This window comes from Rhinolophus sinicus, chromosome 12, assembly GCF_057876585.1.
Source record: "Rhinolophus sinicus isolate RSI-liver-muscle chromosome 12, RSI-T2T, whole genome shotgun sequence".
NCBI classification, from domain to species: domain Eukaryota; kingdom Metazoa; phylum Chordata; class Mammalia; order Chiroptera; family Rhinolophidae; genus Rhinolophus; species Rhinolophus sinicus.
In genome coordinates, this window is record NC_142512.1 from 29,647,065 (window position 1) to 29,670,397 (window position 23,333).

Here is a 23,333-nt window from a genome sequence, read left to right on the forward strand (position 1 = left end):
GATTTGTTCCCTCAATACTAGGTGCTTAGGATGTTGTGAGTACAGAAAGGCATTTCATAGTCTCTGCCCTTCTGAAACAGTCTCATGCAGAGGGCTGGCATTAATCAAATAATCACACAAAAACATTTTGATCTGGTTAAGGAAGTCCGAGAAGGGTTCCCTGAGACAATGACACTTAGACAGATGTCTCAATGATGAATTGAAGTTAAGTTGGGTAAGGGGTAGGTGGAGAATTCCTGGCAGAGAACAGCTGGTGCAAAGGCCCTGTGGCAGAAGGAAAGATGATGAGTATGAGGAACTATAAGAAGTTCAGTATGGTTCGAGTGAGGGGAATTTGGTGCAAAGTAAAGCTCTCACCTTAGGAGAGGTTGAGTGTGTGCCAGACCATGCAGGGCCTTGTAAGCTATTTAGAGAAGTTTTATCTTTAGCCCAAGAGTTAGGAAGCAAATGAAGCTCTAAACAGGGGAATGATTTACTAAAAACAACAAACTTCAACTGAGTAAATTTGAAGATCTAATTGGCTTTATTAAGCGATTCATGAATTGGGCAGCATCTTCTCTAGCAACTAGGAGGGCACTCCAAGGAGTTGTACAAAATGGAAGGTTTTGTGAAAGAAGAGTATTATTTTGGGGCTGGGATATCTTTTCTTTGGGGAAAGACAAGGGGGAGATTTTTTTTAAAATCATGTAGATTGCCTCTTTATATGGGGGATGGACAGGGACTTTGTGACAGATTACCTACTGGTGCTTGATTGACCAGAAAATTCCAGACCGATTGTTTCTGGAAGAAGTTGAAACTGCAGTTACGTTAGGTGTTAAATCTAGGTTTGGTATCATGGAATTTTAAAAAAGGAGTGACACCATTTTGAATCTTTTTTTTTTTTTTCTTTTTTCTATAACAGATGTTCTGGTTGTTGAAACACAATTTTTATGTACATAAGCATTCATTGATTTGAAAAAAAAATCCAGGCTTTGGGTCCTCACTTTCATCCTCCACGTTTTTCCTGTGAAAGGCCTCCGCTTTCAGGCATGGGTCTAAACTGAGACGTGTCGTAACGCGCTCATGCGCTGTGTAGTCGTCAGCGTTTCACGTAAACCTGACGCTGCGGAAGTGCAGCAAGAAGCGGGGCGGGAGTAAGTGGCGTGTGATTGGCTGTTTAGCAACCGTATGTTAATTAAACTGACAGCTTGAAATGTCTTTGAAAACACGAGAGTATTCAGAACGCTTTGGTAAGCTTTGGGAATGAAAGGTTCTTCAGAAAACACATGCCAGTGTACATTTAGATAAAGTAGTGCCGTTAGAAAAACTCACCATCACTAAAATATGTGTAGTTTTCGTCCACCTCGGAAAGCTATGGACTGAGTGGTTAAGACTATACTTTCAGGGATCATTTCTATAGTTCGTTACTAGAGAAGTTTCTCTGATCGTGTAGAGCACCCGAAACCACGAGGAGGAGTTGCAGTGTTCTCTCCTGAGCGTGAAGCCGGCTCTTGGTGTTGTTTTTGCAACTGTCATTAGCCATTGATGATCGTTCTTCTCTTCCTTTGGAAGAGTGAGAGGGAGAGAACGCAGGCTGAGTGGTTTCTGTTTAAACTTGGGTTTCTAAAAATAGATTGGTGACGTGTTTTAAGAATCACGTTTCGTTTGGCTTTAGATTTGGTACTTGTGTTGCTTCTAATTTTTTTTCTTGAGTTAATTTTTATATTTTAGTGTGGTGAGAAGGTGGGGCCGTTTGTTTCCCGGTAATTTTTTTTCTAATATCCTTGCACTGACATTTCCGGTATCATTGATAGCCACGCTCTGTTCCTCCTGTTCCCTGAAAGTTAAGAACAATTTTAAGCCATTGTTTTAGAGTACTGGACCGTGGTTTGTGTGCTTAGTTTTTTCACTTTTTTTAAAAAAAAATTTTTGTAGTAATAAAGTATGAAAGTACTGTATAAATGAATTTTAATTTTTCCCCAAATGTGAATTTCCCTGGTTTTATCTCAGGAAATGTCCTATTATTTGCATTGATTCTGTTATTTGCGTTGATTCCTTTGCAGGAATTCGTGTTGATGCAGTTAATTCCCTGGGCCAGACAGCACTTTTTGTTGCATCATTATTAGGCCTTACAAAATTAGTTGATACTCTGGTGGATTATGGATCAGATCCAAATCAGTAAGTACAATAACATCACTATCTAGAAAATAAGTGCTAGTATATGCTCTTAAAACTAGTTGGGGCATTTAGAAACTATTGAAAGATTTTACTAATTTATATCAATGAAATACTGTTATATATGTATGTTGAAACATACCTTTAACTGCTAATAAAAAGGTTTTACTAGGCCCAGTGAAATAAGTGAAACTTATTAGTCATTAATTAGCTAGTCATTAACAACATGGTTTGCTTATTTCCACCCCACTTTATAATTTGTATGATTCACTTAAGCAGTTCTATACCCCACAACCAAGTTCTTCACCAGTGATACTTGGCATCACTTCATCAGGATGATTTTTGCCTGGCTCTTATAGTTGTGGTTTAAAAGAACCTGTGTTTAATGGTTCAAATTTTAATATGGAACAGCAACACAATGTAAAGAATCAATTTCACCAGTGAACATTTCTTCTCTTGTGTAGCACTTCTGCTTTTCCCAGGGCCTTCCCAGGCACTAGCTTGCTAGATCTTTACAACCACCACCTCCTTGAGAGTGCAGGAGGAAACAGAAGGTATTTTTACAGTTCACATTGGACAGAACCAGAAACGGGTTTTTATAAGATTGCTTGCTTAGTGGGAAAAACTTGGAAGTTCGGAAAAGCAAAAAGAAAACAATCAGTATGAGAATTCTGTAACCCAGAGATAACACAGTGAGCCTTTTGTTTTGCATCCAGAATTTTTCTAGACTCACATGTACTCTACTGTCTACTGTATTAATGTTTAATTTCAAAGCTCAGAAATAAAAAGGCTAACTCCCCTGATCTTTGCAGATAACAGCTTTGTAGGGAGGGAGGCCATATCGGGACCTTCTGCAGTTCCTCAGCAAAAATGCAGTGTTTTCCAGTCATCTGCTTTTACATCTGTTTTGTGGAGGCTTACGGCTCTGTTCTTCAAAGATCAAATCATTCAGACCTTTAAGATTCCAGATTAGGAACTGATGCTCAGAGAGTTTAAGTGACAGGTTTAGTTGGGTATAAAAAACACTTTTCCTTTCTTCCTTAGCATTCATGAGAAATTAAAAATGATGTTTTCTCTCTCCCCACCCAGCCTCCTTACTGTTTATGGGAAGACTAAAACATTACACAAATTTGTTGTTACAACAAAGAGGATATTATGGTTCCCACAGTGCAGTGTGCTGGACTGCTCATTAGGACCCAGATAGCTCATAGTGAGATATCCCAGTGGTTCCCAGATGTGTGGGTACAGGTCAGCCTCGTTGGTGTCATCTGGGAAACGTAAAAAGTACACATTCCTGGGCCTCTTGCTTGCAGATTCCGATTCAGTCTGGTGTGTAATCTTGAGAATTTGTATTTTTGACATATTCCAAGGGCTTGTTTACTAAGTAATGGTGCATCTATACATTGGAATACTGTATAGCTGTTAAAAAGAGTTGAGGTGGCTTTATGTTTTCATATGGAAATTTCTCCAAGATATATTGTTAAATGGAAAAATTTAGGTACAGAACACTTTGTATAACACGTTCTTATAGTATTTTATATGCATAGGAAATTTCTGGAAGGACACAAAAAATTGTAACGGTAGTTGCTTCTGGACAGGAGAACTGGGGGTCTGAAGTTGGGAGACTTTTTTCTTTCTTCTTTCTCCTCCTTTTTCATTTGATTTCTTCTTTTCCTTCCCCATTTATGTTTCTTTTTGAGTTAAAGAGAGAAACTCTCCAAGTGATTCTGATATGCAACCAGGGTAGCAAATCACGGCTACAGATCGCATCTCTCTGTATCTTGTACACTACAAAGGCTGACCCTTCATGCCTCAGATAGTTTATTGGCTTTGGTTAAATTTTTCTGAGTTGTATATCCTTGGCCAGATTGCTGATGCCAAGGTTTGTGTACTGTAGGAGTTGGGAGAGAGTGACATTCTCACATGAGAGAGATGGTCTCTAGGTAGGCTGTGCTTCACCAGCCTGATCTCAGGACGCTACAGACATGAAGGAGTTGTTTGAGGGTAGCCAGTATCGGGGTAGTGGGGGAAAGAACACTGATTTGGAACTAGATCCTTATCTGGGTGTGAACCTCAACTTTGCCCTTTTGTTTCCTTATCTGTACATTGGGAGGGAAATATTATAATACCGCTTCGAATGGTGGAAGTCAGGATGGAAAAGGGGGATGTGTGTAAAGCTCCTGTCAGCACACACCAGGGGCCTCACAAATGGTATGTATAATCCTCATCACCAATGTCTGCCTCTATAGAAAGGGAGCCCTGAGTAACCATTGAATTCCACCCCTGCTCAGTGGAAGGGAGGAGAGTTGCCATGGACACTCCTTGTATCCCCCTCCAGCCGCTGCTTTGATGGGAGCACCCCTGTCCACGCAGCAGCATTTTCAGGCAATCAGTGGATCCTCAGCAAACTGCTGGATGCAGGGGGTGACCTTCGACTCCATGATGAGAAGGGTCAAAACCCGCAGACCTGGGCCCTGGCAGCTGGGAAGGAGCGCAGTACTGCGGTAAGGGTGGGCCCACTCTGCAACCACACCCAAGGCAGAACACTGGGCTGGGAGTCAGGAGCCCAGGGGCCAGAGGCCGGTCCTGGGGACAGTACAGGGCTTGCAGCAGCTTTGCTATTGGCCCTGAACACACAGACCTGGGTTGAAGCAAGTTAGTTATAGAACGTCAGGCAAGTCCAGGGAAGCTTTTTGGTCATTCATTCAGTGGGGAGGGAGAACAACTGTAATTTTGTCTGACCCTTAACTAGCACTTACCACACATCAGATGGTGCAATTGAATTAGTTAAATATTATCTCATTTTATCTTCACAACAACTCTCCCATGTAGGTACTATTGTCCCCATTTTACAGATGGAGGAAACTGAGGCTCATTGACATGAAGTAACTTGCCTGAGGCCACACACTGGTAGGTGTGACATGTTTTAATGAGGATTAAATAACATAAATGTAAAGCACAAAGGGCATGCACAGCGCTGGGCACGTGGAGGGGAAGGAGAGGCGGGCAGAGTCCTCTCCCCCACTTCCCTCCCACTGGTTCTGCTCATTAGCTGTTGGGCCTTGGACAGGTAATTTCACTCTTCTTGCCTCAGTTTCCGCATCTATTGGAGGAGGGAATTAGAGAAAATTATTGCCAATTCACCTCTCTGAAAACATTCCATATCTTTAGAAAATTACTTGAGCCCCTCCCTTGCTTGAGATTACCCTGTCGGGTGTAACCTCAGATTATTTACCTTAGACCACTCCAGTTCCGTTGAAGGCCGGGTGGCCACTAGCCACTCCAGCCTCGAGCAACTCTGTGGTGTTTCAGATGGTGGAATTCATGCAGCGCTGTGCCTCGCACATGCAAGCCATCCTCCAGGGCTTCTCCTATGACCTCCTGAAGAAGATCGACTCCCCTCAGCGGCTCATCTGCGGCCTGCCTCGGTTTGGGGGCTTCATGCAGGGGTGAGTGCCACCTCGAGTGGAATGGAGTGGGATGTTCTGCGTCACCCCAGCCTCCCTTGTGGGAGCCCTGCAGCATGGGCCACTTAGGTCCCTTCCACATCGGTTCCTTCCAGCATCTAGCTTACCCAAAGGGGTGAACTCAAAGAATATGTGGCCACTGAAAAAGGATGGCCAGAGGAACACCTTCGGCTGTGCCGCACTTTCCAGTAATGTCTGGGGAAAATGAGTTCTGGACTCCAGTGGGAACCACCCTTGGTTAGCAGAAAAGGAACTTTTCAGGTCTGGGGAACCCAGCAGAAAACCCTTTCTCATAGCAGTGGCTGGCTTTTTTTGGTTTTTTTTTTGACATCGCTGAACCATGGAAAGCATGTTCCTTTTTAACTAAAGTTACAAAAGACCACAAATACTGTTCCTCAGGCTACATTATGCTGGTGTGAGACTTGCTGCTAGCTGGGTAGACAGCCTCCCCCCATCACCGCTGCAGGAAGTGGGCCCTAGGCTTCTCTCCATGCTTAGGAGTTATGTCAAATGTTTGGGGCTTTAGGCCTTAAGATTTGTATGTAGAGAACCCATTTCATTTTGATTTTTCTCTGATGACACCTCTTCCTATAATCAAGGTGGCTAGACTTGTCAAACTCTCGCAGGTTCCCCTGTCCTGTCCTGTGTGACTCAAGTCCTAGTTTTCCTCTGCTGACCCGCGTGCCTCTGGCTTCTCAGGCAAGATGACCAGTGACTCCCGTGAAGATCAGTTATTCCTGACTGCGCTGCTCTCCCTGCTGCTACTCTCTCTCTCTTAACTTTTATTTAATTTTTACTGGGGAATATTGGGTAACAGTGTGTTTTTCCAGGACCTATCAGCTCCATGTCAAGTCGTTGTTTTCAATCTTGTTGTGGGGGGTGCAGCACAGCTCCAGGTCAAGCCATTTCCTGTTTCTGTTTTTTTTTTTTTTTTTTCAATCTAGTTGTAGAGGGCGCAGCTCACTGGCCCATGTGGGAATCAAACCGCCAACTTTGTTGTTATGAGCACTGCACTGCGCTCTAACCGCGGAGCCAACTGGCTGTCCTAAACTTTTATTTATTTTAAGTGTGTTTTTCCCGGACCCATCAGTTCCAAGTCAAGTAGTTGTTTCAATCTAGTTGTGGAGGGCGCAGCTCACAGTGGCCCATGCCAGGATTGAAGGCCCGGCAACCTTGTTGTTAAAAGCACCGTACTCTAACCAACTGAGCTAACCAGCTGCCCTATCCCTGCTGCAACGTACTCTTGATTTTTCAATCCAGAATCCAGAAGGACCTGTTAAAAATAGAAATCGGGTTGTGCCACTCTGCTAAAAACCCTTTTAGGGTCTTTCCCAATGGCCATCAGGATAAACTCCCAAATTCCTCTCCTGGCCTTGAAGCCCCTGCTTGGCCCAACTCCTCCCCTCTCTCATGCTTCCTCATCTGCCAGAGCTGGGCAGACTGAGTTTCTGCTAACAGCCAGGCCTAGTTCCTGCTGCTGCTCTGTGACCCCAGGCCAGCAGGTTTCCCCTTTCTGGCGCTCCACTTTCCCCATCTGAAAAATGAGAGAATTGGAGAAGATAGGCGTTATGATTTGTTTCTAACTTTGACCATCTGTATTCGATATCTGTTGCTGCATAATGAATCACCCCACCCCAAACTTGGCTTCAAACAACAATAAACATTTGTATCTCACATAATTTCTGTGTGTCAGGAATCAGGGAATGGCTTAGCTGGGTGGTACTGGCTGAGGGTCTCTCATGAAGTTGCAGTCAAGATGTCAACTGGGGCTGCAGTCATTGAAGGCTTGACAGGGGCTGGAGGCCCCAGTTCCTAGATGGTGGACTCAGATGGCTAGCAAAATGGTGCTGGGCGTTGGGCCTCCCCATTGGGCTGCTGGAGTGTCCTTACAACATGGCAGCTGGCTTCCTCCAGCGCAAGTGACCTAAGAGAGATCAGGGCAGAAGTCCTGGTGGATCTAGCCTTGGAAATCACACCACTCCATCATTTCTGCAGTATTCTATTGGGGTAACAGATGACCCTGTCTGACCTATGAGGGGCTACACTAGGGCATGCATACCCGGAGATGGGAATCACATCATCTGTAGTTCCATGATAACAAGTCAGGTGGTCAAGACAAAACCCACTACACATTCTGAAAGCTTGGTTCATCATTGTTCTGTAGATATGGGTGGTTAATCCTCATTTTTTTCCTTTTTCAAATATTTCTAGAAGCCCTAATGGCTCTCCTAATCGACCACTTAAAGCTGGAGTCATTGCTGCCCAAAATATCTACAGTTTTGGCTTTGGGAAGGTAAGAGGTTACCACTGACAGCCAGCGTTTGCAGGAGAGTCACCTGGCTCTGGCCCATGTCCCATGGCTTTGTCCAAATCCCCCTTCTTATCCACTAACGGGCTTTTTTGCTTCTTCACTGCTTTTGAGCACAGGTACCTCTTACAGTTGCTGTCCTTATCAATAAAAAACCCTACAGAGATCCCTTGAATGACCTTGGGCTAGATTTGGGGAGTTTAGAAAATGATCCTTTAATTCCCAGTGAAGGCCCCAAACATGTCTTCCCTGAAGACAGGCAGAGAGCTGTGCCGACCCTGTGGGCATTATTTGTAATTGACCTTGCCCTCCCACAGGTCTGAGTGTTGTTGGAATGCCTTTAAGGAATTGAATTTTTAAATTGAGAAATGTTTTGAGGGAAAAGAGCATCTTTGGATCCTTGATTCTGCCCATCAAAGAAAGAGACAGTTGGGAAATGTTACTGGGTGGGTGATGTTTGCTGACAGCTCAGCCCCCAGCCTTGAGTCTGTTGGTTGTGCCAAGGCAGCCTGGGGTGGGGTGGGGAGGGAGAAGGAATGTGAGCTTTGGCTGCACCCAGGCCTGGGATCTGTAGGGGGCAAAGAGGCCCCTGAGCCCCAGCCCAGCACTTCAGGCAGGGGTCTGACCTATTTCCATGAGGCTCAGTTTCCTCACTAGTAAAAGGGAAAGGACATTATAACCTTACAGGGTTTGTAGAAAGATTAAAGGTAGTATGAATTAAAGAATAATGTCCAGTGCTTAGGGGTGTTCAGTAAGTTGGTGAATAGCAGCCATCATTATTTTTATCTGGCTGGTAAGATTCTGGAGGTGTTTGATTTTTTTTCTCTTTTCACCCCACAATTTGAAGCTGTGCTTTGCTTTCAGTTTTATCTCACAGGAGGGACTCAGCTGGCCTATCTAGGATCCCTTCCAGTAATTAGAGAAAAAGAAGTGATTCAAGCTGAGGACGAGCCTACCTTCTCTTTCTGCAGTGGCCCCTACATGGTCATGACCAAGTAAGCTGACCGTTGGGAGTTCTGATTTAGTCGCATGGGAAGAATGGGTTTTGTGTGATTGCCTTACATGGGGAGGGTTTCTAACCTAACACCAGGAAACACTGAAGGACATAGGTCTAAATTAGGGTTTCTCAACATGGGCACCATTGACATATTTGGCCATATATCCTTTGTTGTTGGGGACTGTTGCGTGCATTGGAGGAGTTTTGGGAACATCCCTGGCCTCTACTCACAGATGCCAGGAGCAGTCCTCTGCCACACCCCTCCAGTTGTGATTGTAACAACCAGAATGTCTGCAGATATTGCCAGAGGACGCCCCCGGCCCCATTGAGAACAACTGCTCTGAAAGATTACTCATGACCATGTTTTAACCTCTCAGCTTTCTAGCGAGTTAGAGGCAGCATAGTGATAAGTGACCTCTGATAACATGCCGGAGGGTAGTGAGATGCCTGTAGAAGCCAGAGCCGGCATCAGCTGCAGCTCTCACCAACCAAATGCAGCAGAGGTGGCTGTGACAGGACTTGACCATGACAACAGTCCCTGGGAGACCTGTGTCCTGCAGGGCACAGGAGTTGTTCTGCCAAGGTCTCTTAACCTTGAACCTGGATACTTCCCTGCTGAGAAGAAACACCCTTCTCAAATGGCCTCTGCCAGACCCACAAGACTCTGTCCCCGGCTCCTTGTTTTCCTGTTCGTGCCACAGATTTGTCATCAGGTCCCCTCCTCTCTGTCCACTGCTCTGGCTTTTGCCCAAGTCATCACTGTCCCTCATTCAGATTGGCCTCCCCTTCTCCGGACCACCCCACCCTACCATTCTCCATGCTGCTGGTACTATTGTCTTCCTAAAATACAAACCTGATTGAGTCACTGCCCCCCTTAAATCTCCTAAATTCTCCAAGGTGCTTTAGGACCTGGGAGGAGGAGGAAGGAGGACTCGGGTGCTTTACAGATTCTGTGTAAACACTACTCTGGTCTCTCGCTGGAGAGCATCTCACTGGAGAACTGGCTGCTCATCCCCTTCTGCTCTCACTCTCTCCCGCCCTTGCAGCCTAGTGTGGAACGGAAGCAGGGTCACAGTGAAAGAGCTGAATCTCCCCAGCCACCCGCACTGCAGCAGGCTGCGGCTGGCTGACTTGTTAATTGCTGAGCAGGAGCACAGCAGGTGAGAAGGAAACCCAAGGGCATTTTGCATCCTTGCTCTGTCAGACCCAGGTTCAGGGCTGTGCAGTGCTCCCTGGGTGTGGAGACCAGCCCCACTGCCCCCAGCCTAGCATTTCCTGACTGTTGGCTGATTTGACTTCTAAGGGCTGCCAAGAAAGAAAAAGAAGAATTAATGAAAAGCCTGAGGGGTGGTGGGGAGGGGCTCAATTCTGTCAGCTGATTGACTCCCCATAACCCATGTCTCTGATGGTTCAGCCTCCAGGCCCGCTGGCTCTGCTACAGTCCCCAAGGCCTGCCCTGTTTTCAGCCCTCTGCCCATCAGAACAGCATGTGCTGTCCTGACTTCACAGACATAGCTATGCATGAAGCCACACATCTGAGGAACCACATGTCTGCTATTGAGGACACACCCATGGGTCTCAGTACCTAAGGTTGCTGTGGCTCCAGGGTTAGTCCTTTAGCTCTTGCTGAGGCAGGAGCTCGATTCATGGTTCACAGCAGGGCTGCCGAGGCCTTGGAATGGACCCTGGCCTCTTGAGCTCTTTCCTGAGAAGGTTACTCAACTCCTGCCGCAGAGCAGGCGTGTCAGAGGCCAAACCCTTCCTTTTAGGGAAGTCAGCCTAAGGGGACCAAGGAGATGAGGACTCATAGGCACAGCATGGGCTTTGACAGAAGACTGAGTGGGGTGTGTGACCTTGGGCAGGTTCCTGACATCTCCCTGACCTTAGTTTCCTCATCTCTAAGATGAGTACAATGGTACATTTCTTGTAGGTGGTTGGTAGGATGGAGATGATGTATGTAAGGCGCCTTGCTCAGTAGCTCTGAGTGACATTGTCATCGATGACTCGAAACCCTCGGGGTCTGACTAGTGAGAGGCCACAGACTCCACCAACAGAGACCCCCCCCCCCCATCCTGTTTTCATAGAGAAACATTGCGTACAAGTGGTACTGATTTAGAATGTGTTTGTTTAAAGGGCCTAGAAGAAAGGAAAGCACCAAGTTTTTTTTTAAAATCATGTCCTTCTTCCCTCTTCCTCCTCTGAAGCTTCTTTTCTTTTGCAGCAAGCTGCGACACCCTCACCTGCTGCAGCTGATGGCTGTGTGCCTGTCTCAGGACCTGGAGAAGACACGCCTCGTGTATGAGCGCATCGCCGTTGGCACCCTGTTTGGTGTTCTCCACGAACGGGTCAGTGGCTGTTCCCAGGGATGTTTCGCTTGCTGCCCTCCCACTTTTCTTCCTTGCCCTCTTCCCCTGCCCCGGCAGGACAGTTCCCATTTGTGCATGCACGGGAGATAAATCTTAGTCCTTTACCTGCGGGGGCTACATAACGCACCATTTAATGCTGAGCGTGTTGGAACTAGTGTGATTTTATTATTGTGAGTCCTGCTTCTTTATCAGACATCTAAGAGCTCATCAGACTCAGAAAACACACGGACACATTTCTAGCTGACTGTAATCAGCCACTGGCCTTATTTCCCTGTATTTTCACTTGTGCCCTGCAGGGCCTTTACTGTAGAAAGACAGGTTTGCTTACACACAAGCTTTTATCAGTCCCTGTCACTTTTCAGATTTCCTAGGGTGTGTGTGTGCACGCGCGTGCATGTGTGTGTGTGTGTGTACATCTTCCCTGGCAAATGTGCTTTGGGCTGAGATGTGGCTTCAGAGAGATCCTGAAAGAGTTTTTTTCTCTGTCCATGACTTTGTTCTGAATACCCTGTGCAGGAGTGAGAAGAGACCCTCCAGGAAGGGCCCTTCCCCAAAGTGGCCAACCATCTCTCCTGCCTGAGGACCTCCTGTGCGTTTTCTAGTTTCCCTTTCCTTCCCTTGGGTGAGGGCGTTAACTTGAAATTCCAGTTCTCTGGCAGAGACCTGTTACGACTAGTCAGCCAGGTGCTTTGGTGTGAGTGAATTTCTGTCCTCTTAGGGTGAACCTTCTAGGTCGTCTGACTGGGGTAGGGGCTGGATTAGTCTTTTAAGCTTCCAGGTTCTTCCAGCAGCACAGGCTTGGAGGGCATTGGGGACAGGGCGGTTCATTGTTGGCGATGGTACGCTCACCCTGAATGTACTTCCCAGGCTTTGAGAACTTGCTCCTCGTTTTTCTTGGTATGAAGCAGCTGAACTGAGGGGAAGGAGCCCAGGTTTGGAGCCAGGGGGCCTGTGTCAGTGGGACCTTAGGCCAGTCACTTAGCCTCACTGACCTTTAGGTTCCCCATCTGTAAAATGGGGACACTAGGTAGAAAAGGAAGTGATTCAAGCTGATGATGAGCCTACCTTCAAATCAATTGAAAAGACTGGCAACTACAAAGCATTCCACAGTGCCGGGGGCCCAGTCCCTTGTGTTCCTGGCCATTTATCTCTCGCCTGCAGCGGTCTCAGTTCCCCGTGCTGCACATGGAGGTGATCGTGCACCTGCTGCTCCAGGTCTCCGACGCCCTGAGATACCTGCATTCTCGAGGGTTTATCCACTGCTCCCTCAGCTCCTACGCCATCCATATCGTCTCTGCAGGGGAAGCTAGGCTGACCAACCTGGAGTACATGCTGGAAAGGTAGGTGCAGCCTCGGTGATCATGGCTTTCAAAGAGGGTCTCACTAAAGGCTCTTTGATGTGGAAAGAGACCTGATGAAGGCGGGACTCCTCCTCATTGGGCTGAACGGCCCATCAGTGGGGCAAGAGTTTCCCAAATATCTTGTTCTGTCTGCCAAGGGTAGACGGGCTTTGGGGAAGGTACTTCTGCTCAGGACATTCTGATTTTAATAACCATTTAATAAGCAACAGTGCAGATTAGCCAATGTGTGTAAATGCTCTAACTGTCCACTCCAGAATTTTCAGTGGCTTAAGAAAACTGAGATCTATTTCTCATTCACATTGCAGCCTAATTAGTGTGTGTGTTGGAGGAGGAGGCTCAGTGTGTTCCATGTTCCTCCTGTATGTGGCTCCATCATTCCCCTGGCCTCAGTTTCCCCCCTGTCCTCTGCATTACTACTCAGTGAAGAAGAGCACCAAGGGACACACGGAGGGCGGGTGGGATGCGATGAGTGGGTATGGCGCTGCTTGCTGCTTTGCAGGAGCCAGAGCCCAGTCCCCTTCTCACTGAAGGGAGGCCAGGAACTGGGCCGGAGCTGTGCATCCTGGAAGGAGAGGCAGGTGATGGGTGAGCCTTACAGTCGTGGCCCAGGCAGGCGCTAAGGGCGCTCTCTGCCCTCAAGGGGCCCAGGGCAGCAGGGAGGCAGTGACAAAAACAGTGCCCTCATTCAGGGGTTCCTGGAAGGGCTGCATTTCCTGTTTAGCAGGAGTCAAAGTCCTTCCAAGAGTTGGGGGCTGACCCCCATTTCCTGCCCCTAGGCTCTGGGAGGCAGACGATCTCCCCTGCACTTCCTTGCTGCCACCCACAGTGCTGAGCCTTTGGCCCAGTGTTGGCTGTGATGTGTTGTGAGGCCTCAGCTGTGGGCAGACCCCTTGCTCAGTTAGACCTGCCTGCCTCTGCTTAACCTTGTTCCCCTCTTCCCTCCTACCCGCCAGTCTCTCAGCAGGTCTTTGCTTCTCACATACTTGTAATTTACTTCTCTCACTACATGAAAAGCTGTTTTACCTGTTGTTGTGTCTCAGAAGCCGAGAACAGGCTTTCACACAGCAGGTGCTCAGCATGTGTTTCTAATGAATTAAATGGCAAGACTCCCACTTCCCTGACCTTGGGTTCCCCTTGTCCCTCTGCCTCAAGAGGAGAGCAGGGGCCAGATTGTGCTTGACCTCATGGGCCTTGGTGAAGACTTTGAAGTTTAGCCTGAGAACACTGGGATGCTGTGGGAGGGTTGTTGTTTTTTTTTTTTTCTTCTTCTTTTGAGCAAGATGGTGTCATGGATGATTTACAGGTTAAGATCCCTCTCGCTTCTGCATGTGAAAGAGCCATGATGGGATGAGAGAGGCAGGGGAGCAATTAGGGTGTGACTAGAAGAGTTTTCCATATGGGAACCAGTGGAGGCCAGACAGCTTTCATCAGTCGAGCTGCTCAAATCCAGTCCATTCTTAATCCCAGTTAAAACCTTTCAGGGGCTCCCCATTGCCTACAAGCTTAAGTCCAGGCACTTGGCAGGATGTGGAAGCATTGCAGGGTGGGGCTCCGCCCACAGTGCCAACCTTTTTACTTCCTCCTCCCTGCCTGGCCATCTGAAGCCACTTTCAGTATTTCATGGTGCTGCTCCCCACCTCTGGAATACCTGGCACTCACACCTGTTTATCCTTTTAAACTCACTTCAGACAATCTCCCACCACACCCCGTGAAGCCTGTGCTGAAGCCCTGTCCCCACAGTGCTTTGCACATGTCATTCCTCCTGCAGTCAAGTGAGTCGGCCCCACCAGATGGCAAGCTTTAAGAGGGCAGGGACCGTGGCTTGTTCATTCTCAGTCCCCAGCTCAGGGCTTGCAGCTTAGTAAGTATTCAGTAAACATTTAAGTGAATGGCTGAGTCTAGGTGAAGGGAAAACTGAAAGTGGTTCAGAAAACGGTTGACCACATTGGTTGTGTGTTCAGGAACAGTGGAAGCTAAAGGATTTGGACGTGTTTGCTGTTGGTAACAACAAAGGATTTTGGGGGAGGCTGTGACAGAATCCTTGCTGTTTGCCAGTGATAGAGCGCCATCTGTTGTTGGCACGGAGGTATAACAGTTTCTTCTGCTTGAGCTCCCAGGAGAAAATGTGAATCCTAGAGTGAAATGCAGCTTTGGAGCCCAACCCTGTCCTTTTATAGATGAGAAAACTGAGGCCCAGAGAGGTGAAGGGATGATTTGAAGTTATCTAGCTGTGGCTAGAACCAGGTGGTAGAGGATGTTTCCTAGCTATGGGGGCAGGGTGGATTGGAGGTGGAGGATGGGAAGACCTCTAGGAGGCCCCACCCAGGGCAGGGCCTGGTGGTGGACAAGAAACCAAAATAGAAGGGAGAAATGTGAGATGCACTGAGGAGCTGGGGTCCACAGAGTGATTGAGTGAGGGTCTAGGAGGTAACTGGATAGGAAAGTGTGAGTTCTTTGGGCTTATTGCCCTCCCCCCAAAATGGAACTTCAGGCAGAAATGTCAGTCAACAAGCAGTTGCAGCCATGATTGCATAGCCTTCTTTGACAGCTGATAACATGAGTTGATTATCCAAGAATCCAAAATAGCTTTCAATTCCACCTTTATTTTTGGTCACACTCTATTTGGGCGGGTCTGTTTGCTGAATGTCATTGTCAAGGGTAGCACTCCATCTCTTGGTGTAAAAATGATGCAGCAGTTTCTCCTATTCTTCAACGCTTTCTTAATGGAATCTTTAGAGCTGGCATTGACCTTGTAAGTGGTATCACGTAGCCACAGCCAAATGTAATTTTAATGATGTCAAAGCTGAAGCCCAGAAAACTAACTGCCCTACAATGAGAGCCGGAAAAGAAGGCCTCCTTCCCGCACCCAACTAGCTGTAACAGGGAAGGAAGAGGGATCATAAGAGAGGAAGGTGAGTAGAAGTAAAAGGGAAAGAATATAAATCTTGGTTGCAAGTGACTTGTCCCTGGCCAGAGCCCGAGACAAGCCTGAGAGACCTGACCAGGTAGGTAACTGTTTCCCTTGCAGAATCACCTGCAACGTGAAGAGCCAAGCATGCTAGGTCCTCGGAATACATCTCTGACTATAAAACACTCTGTTGCTTTTCCTGTGATGCTAATGTAATATTGAGATGCGTATCCACGCTGTTCATGCTGTACCAGGACACACCTAACCATTTAGCAATACAAGTGAAAAGTCAGTGTCAGCCTTTCTAACTTGATGGCTTCCTGGACTCACTCCCATCTAGCGAAAGCTCTGCTGGAAGAAATATTATTTAGGGAAGTTTGCTCAAAGTCTGAGAAGCCCATCCCATCCTCTGTAATCTATCCTTTGGAGTGAAATGGAGTGAACTGTTGGTCCCTTGCTTTTTAAAAACTTAATTCTTAGTTATCAACCAGCAGTCATCAAGTCTTTACCAAAGGCCTACCATATGTTCATGTTAATTCCTAACTTCCATAGTGCTTTATGGCTCAAGGAGTGTTTCCTCACACGATCTCATTCGATGCTCATGACAGCTGTAGGTAGAAGTCAGCGCTGACCCACTCTGAGGACTTTTGTTGGCTCGGAGTACATTTAGAGAACTCTGACTGGGTTCTCAAGGAGTCTGGTTGGGAAGTTGAGTTATTCAAATAAATCAGGGAATCTCTAGGTGCTGAACTGAGAGGGCTCATTCCTAAGAGAGCAGAATTCAGAAAAGAAGCAATCGCAAGGAGCTGCAGGAGTCCCAGAAGCCTTTGATAAAACAGATGGGTTTGTGGGGGGAAAGGGTGTTTTGAATGAGACTTATTCAAAAATAAGCATTGAGGCCCTGGTGTAAGTTTAGAGGTACAGTGCTATAAAAGACAGATAAGGTGCCTACTTACCCTCATCGACCTGACTCTAGTGAGGTAGACAGATAATAAACAATAAGTAAATGAACAAGAAATTCAGATAATAAGTGCTCTAAAGCCAATACAACAGGACTACTGTAGGTGGTCAGGGAAGGCCTGTCTGAAGAGGTGATTTTCAAGCTAGTACCCCTTTTAGAAGAAGCAGCAGTCATGCTAGGATCTGTGGGCAGAGTGTGCCCGGCAGAAGAAGCCACTAGTGCAGACCTGACGTGGTAATGTGCTTGGCATGTTGGAGAAACAGAAAGACGGCCCCTGTGATGTGAGTGGAGTGAGCAAGAGAGAACAGCCACATGAGGTGGGAGGGTGGGCAGGGTAGGAAGGGTGAGGAATTGCAGCTGTTGTAGGCAGCTTGGATTAGCTCAGGGTCTAGCTGAATTTCTAGAAACTCAAAGAGGTTGCTAGTCTTCAGAGGCAAATGTTTCATAAATGTACTGTACCATGATCAGAACGAGCCCTACCTTATGTTTCCTTCCGTAGCCAGGATGGAGGTGCACCCAAGGACCTGACTCGAGTACCCCTCCCAACCCAGCTGTATAACTGGGCCGCCCCGGAAGTGATTTTACAGAAAGCAGCCACAGTGAAGTCGGACATCTACAGCTTTTCTATGATCATACAGGAAATTTTAACAGGTAGATCAAAGAGCAAGCACATTGACAGTGACCAAAGTCCCTATTCTTAGGTTGGATTACCCCTGGCCCCTGACCCCAAGAGTTACTAAGTTTTGTGAAAATGCAGGACATAGAAAAAAGAGATTTCTTCAAGGGAACTTCTTTGTGCTTATGAGAGATATAAGATAATCTCCCAGAAATCTTTCTCTTTTAACCTGTTTTTTAAGATTCAGTAAAGCCTACCTATCAGCTTGTCAATGGTAATGCGTTTAATCTAAGCAGAGTTTTAAAACTGAATATCGCTGACAACGCTTAGGGGTCTGTCTCTGAAGTGTCCCTTAAGAGCTTATAAATAAGTGGAGAAGAAGTAAACTAGGAAATCAAACACACCCAGGGTTCAGTGTGTGTATAAGCAGTGTCACTTTAAGACGTAGAAGCCCTTCCCATCATGCAGGACTCTACTGCGAAGGAAGTGGCCACGTATCTGAAGACAGCAGAACTCCTTCAGGAGAGAGACACGCACATGTGCACGCACACATGAGCTCCCAGTCATACCACATTTACTGAGGTAGTACGTGAGAGTCAGCCTCCATTAGCAGTGTGTATAGTCTCAGGCAAAACAGTACCTTCCATGAAAGGAATGCATTGGGCAACCCAGCCTGACTGACTCCGTGAAACATTCCCTGTGGTCCTTAGGTCTGTCAGTGGGAAGCCCCTGTGTCCATGATTCTGTAACTACTTTTTCCTGTCTCTGCAGCAGGCATTTCCCAAGTAAATGGGTAAAGTGGCTTCTCATTTGTGATTGGGCTCCCAGGTAGTTTTTCTGCAGAGAGAAATAAATGTTTAAAGGGGTTGAGTGATTGACTAAGGTTATCCAGTTTCATCTGATTTCTTAGTGTTACTCCTTCCTCTGACTTTTCCTTGACAGACAACATACCCTGGGATGGCTTAGATGGCTCAGTTATTAAAGAAGCCATAGTCTTGGGAAATTATTTAGAAGCTGATGACAGGCTTCCAAAACCTTACTATGATATTGTTAAGTCAAGCATCCAGGTCAAGCAGAAAGACCGAACTATGAACCTTCAAGATATCCGGTATATTCTGAAGAATGACCTAAAGGTAAGCTCTGAACTGTTAGGAGTTTATTTCTGCTTGCTCATCTCAGGGGAGTCGGGAGTTAGAGACCAATTTGTAAGAAGCTGGAAATTCTCCTTTCGTTACATCCTTCCTGTGTTGCTGAGAAAAGCCTAACTGCTTAACTTGGCGAGGGCAGCTGGGAATTGATGAGGGAAGCTGGGGAGGGTCACTGCATAGAATGGGCACCCTGTAGGCACGTAGTGTGATTCAGAGAGTGGCAGCTATTGTTATTACTTTTAAAATAATGATAATGAATTAGCTAATTAGGACTACAGCCAGTCCACCCAGCAGGAGTAAGAGGGGATTTATGTGATACCTAGATCTGTTTCAGAAACACCAGTGACATTGAGATGATTGCAAATATGTCCTTGCCAATATTTCCCTTGTTATAGGATTTTATTGGAGCCCAGAGAACTCAGCCAAGTGAGAGCCCCAGGGCGCAGAGATATGAGCTCCATCCTGATGTCAATATGTATCTAGGACTGACTTCAGAACATCTAAAAGAGACCCCTGACTTGGAAATAAAAGAGCTGAAGGAAGCAGGTATGGCCTTAAACCACAGGTTTGGGCATGAATGTGAGTCATGAGCTGCAACTAATCTACTCCTTCAAACTGTATGCATCCCCTAGACTGGGAAAAGATGGATGCCTTAGGGGAAAAAATCAAGATCTCTGAAATTATTAAGTTAAACTTTTGAGCTCCATATACACCTTGGTTGGGTCCAGAACTTAGCAGGAACAACCAGTTTATTTCTAGCATGATTACCCTTAGGAATTTATCTAATTGCTTTACACATAAAAAGGATGATTTCTTAACTTAAATGATGATTTCTGCTCATTATACAAAATTTGAAACAGTAAAAAGAAGAACATTACTTATTTTAATTCTGCCACTTAGAAATAATTTGTTAACATTTTGGTATTTCTTTCCATTTTTTCCCTAGTGTCTTACTGCTTCTTAGAAGCCTTAGAATTCAGAGCTGGAAGGGCCTTGCAACCATTGGGCTTCATGTCCTCATATTGCAGATGAGAAAACTAAGATTCAGAGAAGTCGTGGTTCGGTCAGGATTCCAGAGCTTCTCACAGAGCTGGAACCCAGGCCAAGTGACCATTTTTTTCTGACTCTCTTTGGACAGGGCTGGAGGCTTCCAGAATAGCCCCCCCGCCAAGCTGTCATTACTTTGGTCCTCCCTATCCTGTTCTCTGCAAGCTGTACAGCATCAACCAGGGGTGATGGGGTGATGGGTGGTCCCAGTCCCTGGTGTTATTTTTTAAGTTATTCTTATTATTATGCAATGGCGTCTTGGACAGTGTCTCAACTGCTTTTCTTTTTCTTTCTTTTTTCTTTTTAATTGGGGAATATTGGGGAACAGTGTGTTTCTCTGGGGCCCATCAGTTCCAGGTCGTTGTCCTTCAATCTAGTTGTGGAGGGCGCAGCTCGGCTCCAAGTCCAGTCGCCATTTTCAAACTTAGTTGCAGGGGGCGCAGCCCACTATCCCCTGTGGGAATTGAACCAGCAACCTTATTGTTGAGAGCTCCTGCTCTAACCAACTGAGCCATCTGGCCGCCCCTCAGGCAGCTCAGTGGCAGCTGATTGTCTTCAATCTAGTTGTGGAGGCCACAGCTCACTGGCCCATGTGGGAATTGAACTGGCAACCCCGCTGTTGAGAGCTCACGCTCTACCCAACTGACTCATCTGGCTGCCTTCAGGTGCTTTTATTAGATGCTCATCAAGAGCATAACTATAATCTACATGACTATTTAAACATTATTGTACGTAAAGAGAGCTATGAATTTAGTCCTTAAGATTCAGGGGCTTATAATTTGCATGTTCTGACAGTTAAGCATGTTTTGACCACACTATAACTAAGCTTAGAACATTTCCCCCAGGGTTTGATCCTTCCCAGATTTTCTACCTTCACCCATGTCAACATGGGAACGTTTACCTAGCTTAGAATTTTCACCATACTCTCTGAGTATGTATGGTGGTCTTCCACACCTGGGATGGGAGTGGGAAAATAGCTTCCTTCTGCATTCTTATTGCACCCAAGGCTCCTTAGCTGCTGCCTGTGATCGCTTTAATCATTTGCATGTTGCTGCTCTTTCAACAGGCAGTCAGCTTCATTCACCAGGGGGTCACTCTTCACCCACCAAGAAAGCAACACCAGCTCCTCAGGCCCCAGATCCAAGTGTAATGCCCAAGGAGACTCAGGACCAAGATGCTGCTTCTCCTGCTTTCTCTGTGGCAGAAGAGTCCAGGAGCTCCAGCCCAAGTCACGGGAGCCTCTGCGGCTTTGAAATCAACGAAATCTACTCAGGCTGCCTGGACGTAAGCGATGACAAAGAGAAGGAGTCCCCAGGAGCTGGTCCGTCTCTCGAGGGGGCCAGACCAAACCAGGTAGATGAGCTGAAGTCCCTGGAAGAGGAGTTGGAAAAGATGGAGAAGGAGGTGTGCTGTTTTTCTGATGAGGACGAGAGCTCTGTGGAAGCTGACACAGAGCTCTCCTTTGAGGACTGGGACTGGCAAAGGAGTTCGCTTAGTTCACCCAGCCTCCCTGAGCCACCCAGAGAAGCCAAGGGCAACGTGAGCCGCAGGTCCATGACCGAGGAGTACATCAGCAAGTGTGTGCTGAATCTAAAGATTGCACAGATGCTAATGCACCAGAATGCCGATGTGCTGTGGAAAACCCAGCAGAAAATCGATAAGCTGGAGATGATACAGAAGGAGCAGGCGGAGAACACGTCTCTGTGGGCTTCTTCAAGAGAGTTTGCTAACGTGTGTGACTTGCCTTCAGCCCTGGGACCCCCAGCTTCCAGTTATGTCCCTCCCATCGTGCAGCTATTAGGAGACCAGTGGCCGGATGCCGGGGGCAAGTGCCCGACCCTAGCAAGGTCTCCAGGAACAGTGAGAGACTTGCAAGGGGAACATTTTGGGAAAAGGTCCAGGAAGAGAAATGGCTGTGGCTGGGAACCTTTCACTGCTTTCACTCAAGTCTCTGAAGAAAGCACGGGGGATCCGTCAGAGAAGAACCATCAGGTAAAGCTAAGAAGTTGGAGGCAGGGGCCAGTTCAGCGTTGCCCCCAACCTGTACGCAAGGACAAATGTAAATAAAAGCAGCTCATAGCAGGGTCCTCTTAGCTTTGGGAAATAAGGCCTCTGGGGCAGACTTCCAAGGTAGGTAGGTACCGTGTTTCCCCGAAAATAAGACCTAGCTGGACCATCAACTCTAATGCGTCTTTTAGAGTAAAAATTAATATAAGACTCAGTCTTATTTTAATATAAGACCGGGTATAATATAATATAATATAATATAATATAATATAATATAATATAATATATCATACCGGATCTTACATTAATTTTGCTCCAAAAGACGCATTAGAGCTGATGGTCCAGGTAGGTCTTATTTTTGGGGACACATGGTATCTTTATCTCCTATTCCACACCCAACACACGGCTCATGTCCTTCTCTGTAAATTCTATGCATCAGGTTGAACCATATGAAATTGCTGTATTATAAGTCAAAATAATCAAGAATTGACAATTTTATGTGGTTCAACTTACTATAATAACTGTGGTATCTCTGGTAGGTATTAATTCCCATTCTAAGTTGCTTATTCATTCAGTCATTCAACAAACATTGATAGAGCCAGAGGCGATATATTGATTAGACCATGGCATATGCTGATGAATGATCCACCAGCCCTACCTGTGAGTAGCTCGAACACCAGTGGGGGCAGAGGGACCTGGTGGTCAAAGAAGACGCATCAGAAGAGGTGAGAAGACACCCTGGGAGCTGGCCTGGGAGGTTTAGCTTGAGGCTCAGGGAGGCTGCAGAGTGGCTTCTCCGTGAGCTCTTTAGGACGGGGCCTAGGTCTTACGCATTCTGGGTCCTAAAACCTAGCATGGTGCCTGGTACTTGAGAAATGTCATGGAGGGAATGAATAAATGAATGAATTTGAACAAATTCACACATAGAAAGCTGACTGCCTTTGAATCATAGAATTTTAGAGATAGATCAACCCCATCATTTTGCGGAGTGTGAAGCTCAACCTCAGTAATTTAAACTTCTGAGGTCCAGGTGTTCCTTACTGAGATAGACGTGGAGTGGGAGAGGTCAGATCCATTGGAAGGAGGACTTTATTACTGAAATTAACTAGAATTGCTGACCAATGGTGATAAAAGCAGGCCACCTTTTAGTGGCCCTTATTGTTGTTTGAAAGTTCTCGACCTACTATGCAGCCCCTTATTTCCTGCACAGGGCAGACAACTCCCACCACCCCCACCCTAATGCCACTGCCAGGGCCCACAGCTGGGGAGGGCAGGTTTCCTGACTCCTAGTCCAGTGCTCTTTCTCGTACCGTTATGAACTTCATCAAGGCTTTTGTCCTCACTTAGAACATTTGGAAACGCATGAGCATTTTGTTTTTGTTTTTAAGGAGGGTGCAGCTCAGTGGGTGCAGCTCATCATGTGGGGATCAAACTGGCAACCTTGCTGTTATTAGCACCACGCTCTAACCAGCTGAGCTAACCGGCCACCCAGCATTTTGTTTTTATATAAAGAAAAGGCATGAAGAATGTACTTAGACTTTAACATTTCTGTTTCTGTTAAACATTAGAGTTTGCTAAAAAAAACTATAAGAAATAACTTCTTATATATTATGTTTTGGTTATCTATTGCTATGTAACAACAACAAAAAAACAAAGTTAATGGCTTAAAGTAACAGTAGTTTGTTATTTCTAACAATTCTGTGGGTCAGGAATCTGACAGGGGTCGCCTGGGTAATTCTTCCACTGCATGTCGCAGGGGCTGGGATCACTTCCTTGACTGCATTCAGCCAGAAGTTGGGCTGGGCAAGAAGGTCCAAGAAGGCTTCACTTCCATGTCTGGTGCCTTTGGCTCCTCCAGATGGCCTCTTTCTGCACTTGGCTTCTTATTCATAAGTAGTCTCTTCTACAGCAGGGCAGCTGGCTTCCCAAGCGAAAGCTGAAGCTTCCAGGCTTCTTAAAACCTAGTCCCAGCCGTAGGACAGTGTCATTTGTG

At 46.4% G+C, this 23,333-nt stretch overlaps 1 protein-coding gene and 1 non-coding gene across 4 annotated transcripts in view; both read left to right on the forward strand.

Moving 5' to 3' along the window:
• The window catches only part of TEX14 (testis expressed 14, intercellular bridge forming factor), a 62,981-nt gene that overhangs the window by 9,954 nt on the left and 29,694 nt on the right, over nucleotides 1–23,333 (forward strand). Inside the window, exons 1-13 of one of the 3 annotated variants that reach the window (XM_088802120.1) lie at nucleotides 1,130–1,229; nucleotides 2,043–2,157; nucleotides 4,493–4,658; nucleotides 5,467–5,603; nucleotides 7,833–7,914; nucleotides 8,794–8,924; nucleotides 9,973–10,086; nucleotides 11,148–11,271; nucleotides 12,454–12,632; nucleotides 17,022–17,173; nucleotides 18,081–18,271; nucleotides 18,682–18,865; nucleotides 20,400–21,325. In XM_088802120.1, the coding sequence (XP_088658246.1) occupies nucleotides 1,193–1,229; nucleotides 2,043–2,157; nucleotides 4,493–4,658; nucleotides 5,467–5,603; nucleotides 7,833–7,914; nucleotides 8,794–8,924; nucleotides 9,973–10,086; nucleotides 11,148–11,271; nucleotides 12,454–12,632; nucleotides 17,022–17,173; nucleotides 18,081–18,271; nucleotides 18,682–18,865; nucleotides 20,400–21,325 (2,538 nt within the window). In that variant the 5' untranslated portion in view covers nucleotides 1,130–1,192. Of the gene's footprint in view, nucleotides 1–1,129; nucleotides 1,230–2,042; nucleotides 2,158–4,492; nucleotides 4,659–5,466; nucleotides 5,604–7,832; nucleotides 7,915–8,793; nucleotides 8,925–9,972; nucleotides 10,087–10,548; nucleotides 10,771–11,147; nucleotides 11,272–12,453; nucleotides 12,633–17,021; nucleotides 17,174–18,080; nucleotides 18,272–18,681; nucleotides 18,866–20,399; nucleotides 21,326–23,333 lie in introns of those variants that run through there. The other 2 variants (XM_088802119.1, XM_088802121.1) reach the window with 2 other exon arrangements.
• On the forward strand, nucleotides 1,369–1,582 carry LOC141569107 (small nucleolar RNA U3). The gene has a single exon (XR_012492504.2). It is a non-coding gene; the product is annotated as a small nucleolar RNA U3 (small nucleolar RNA).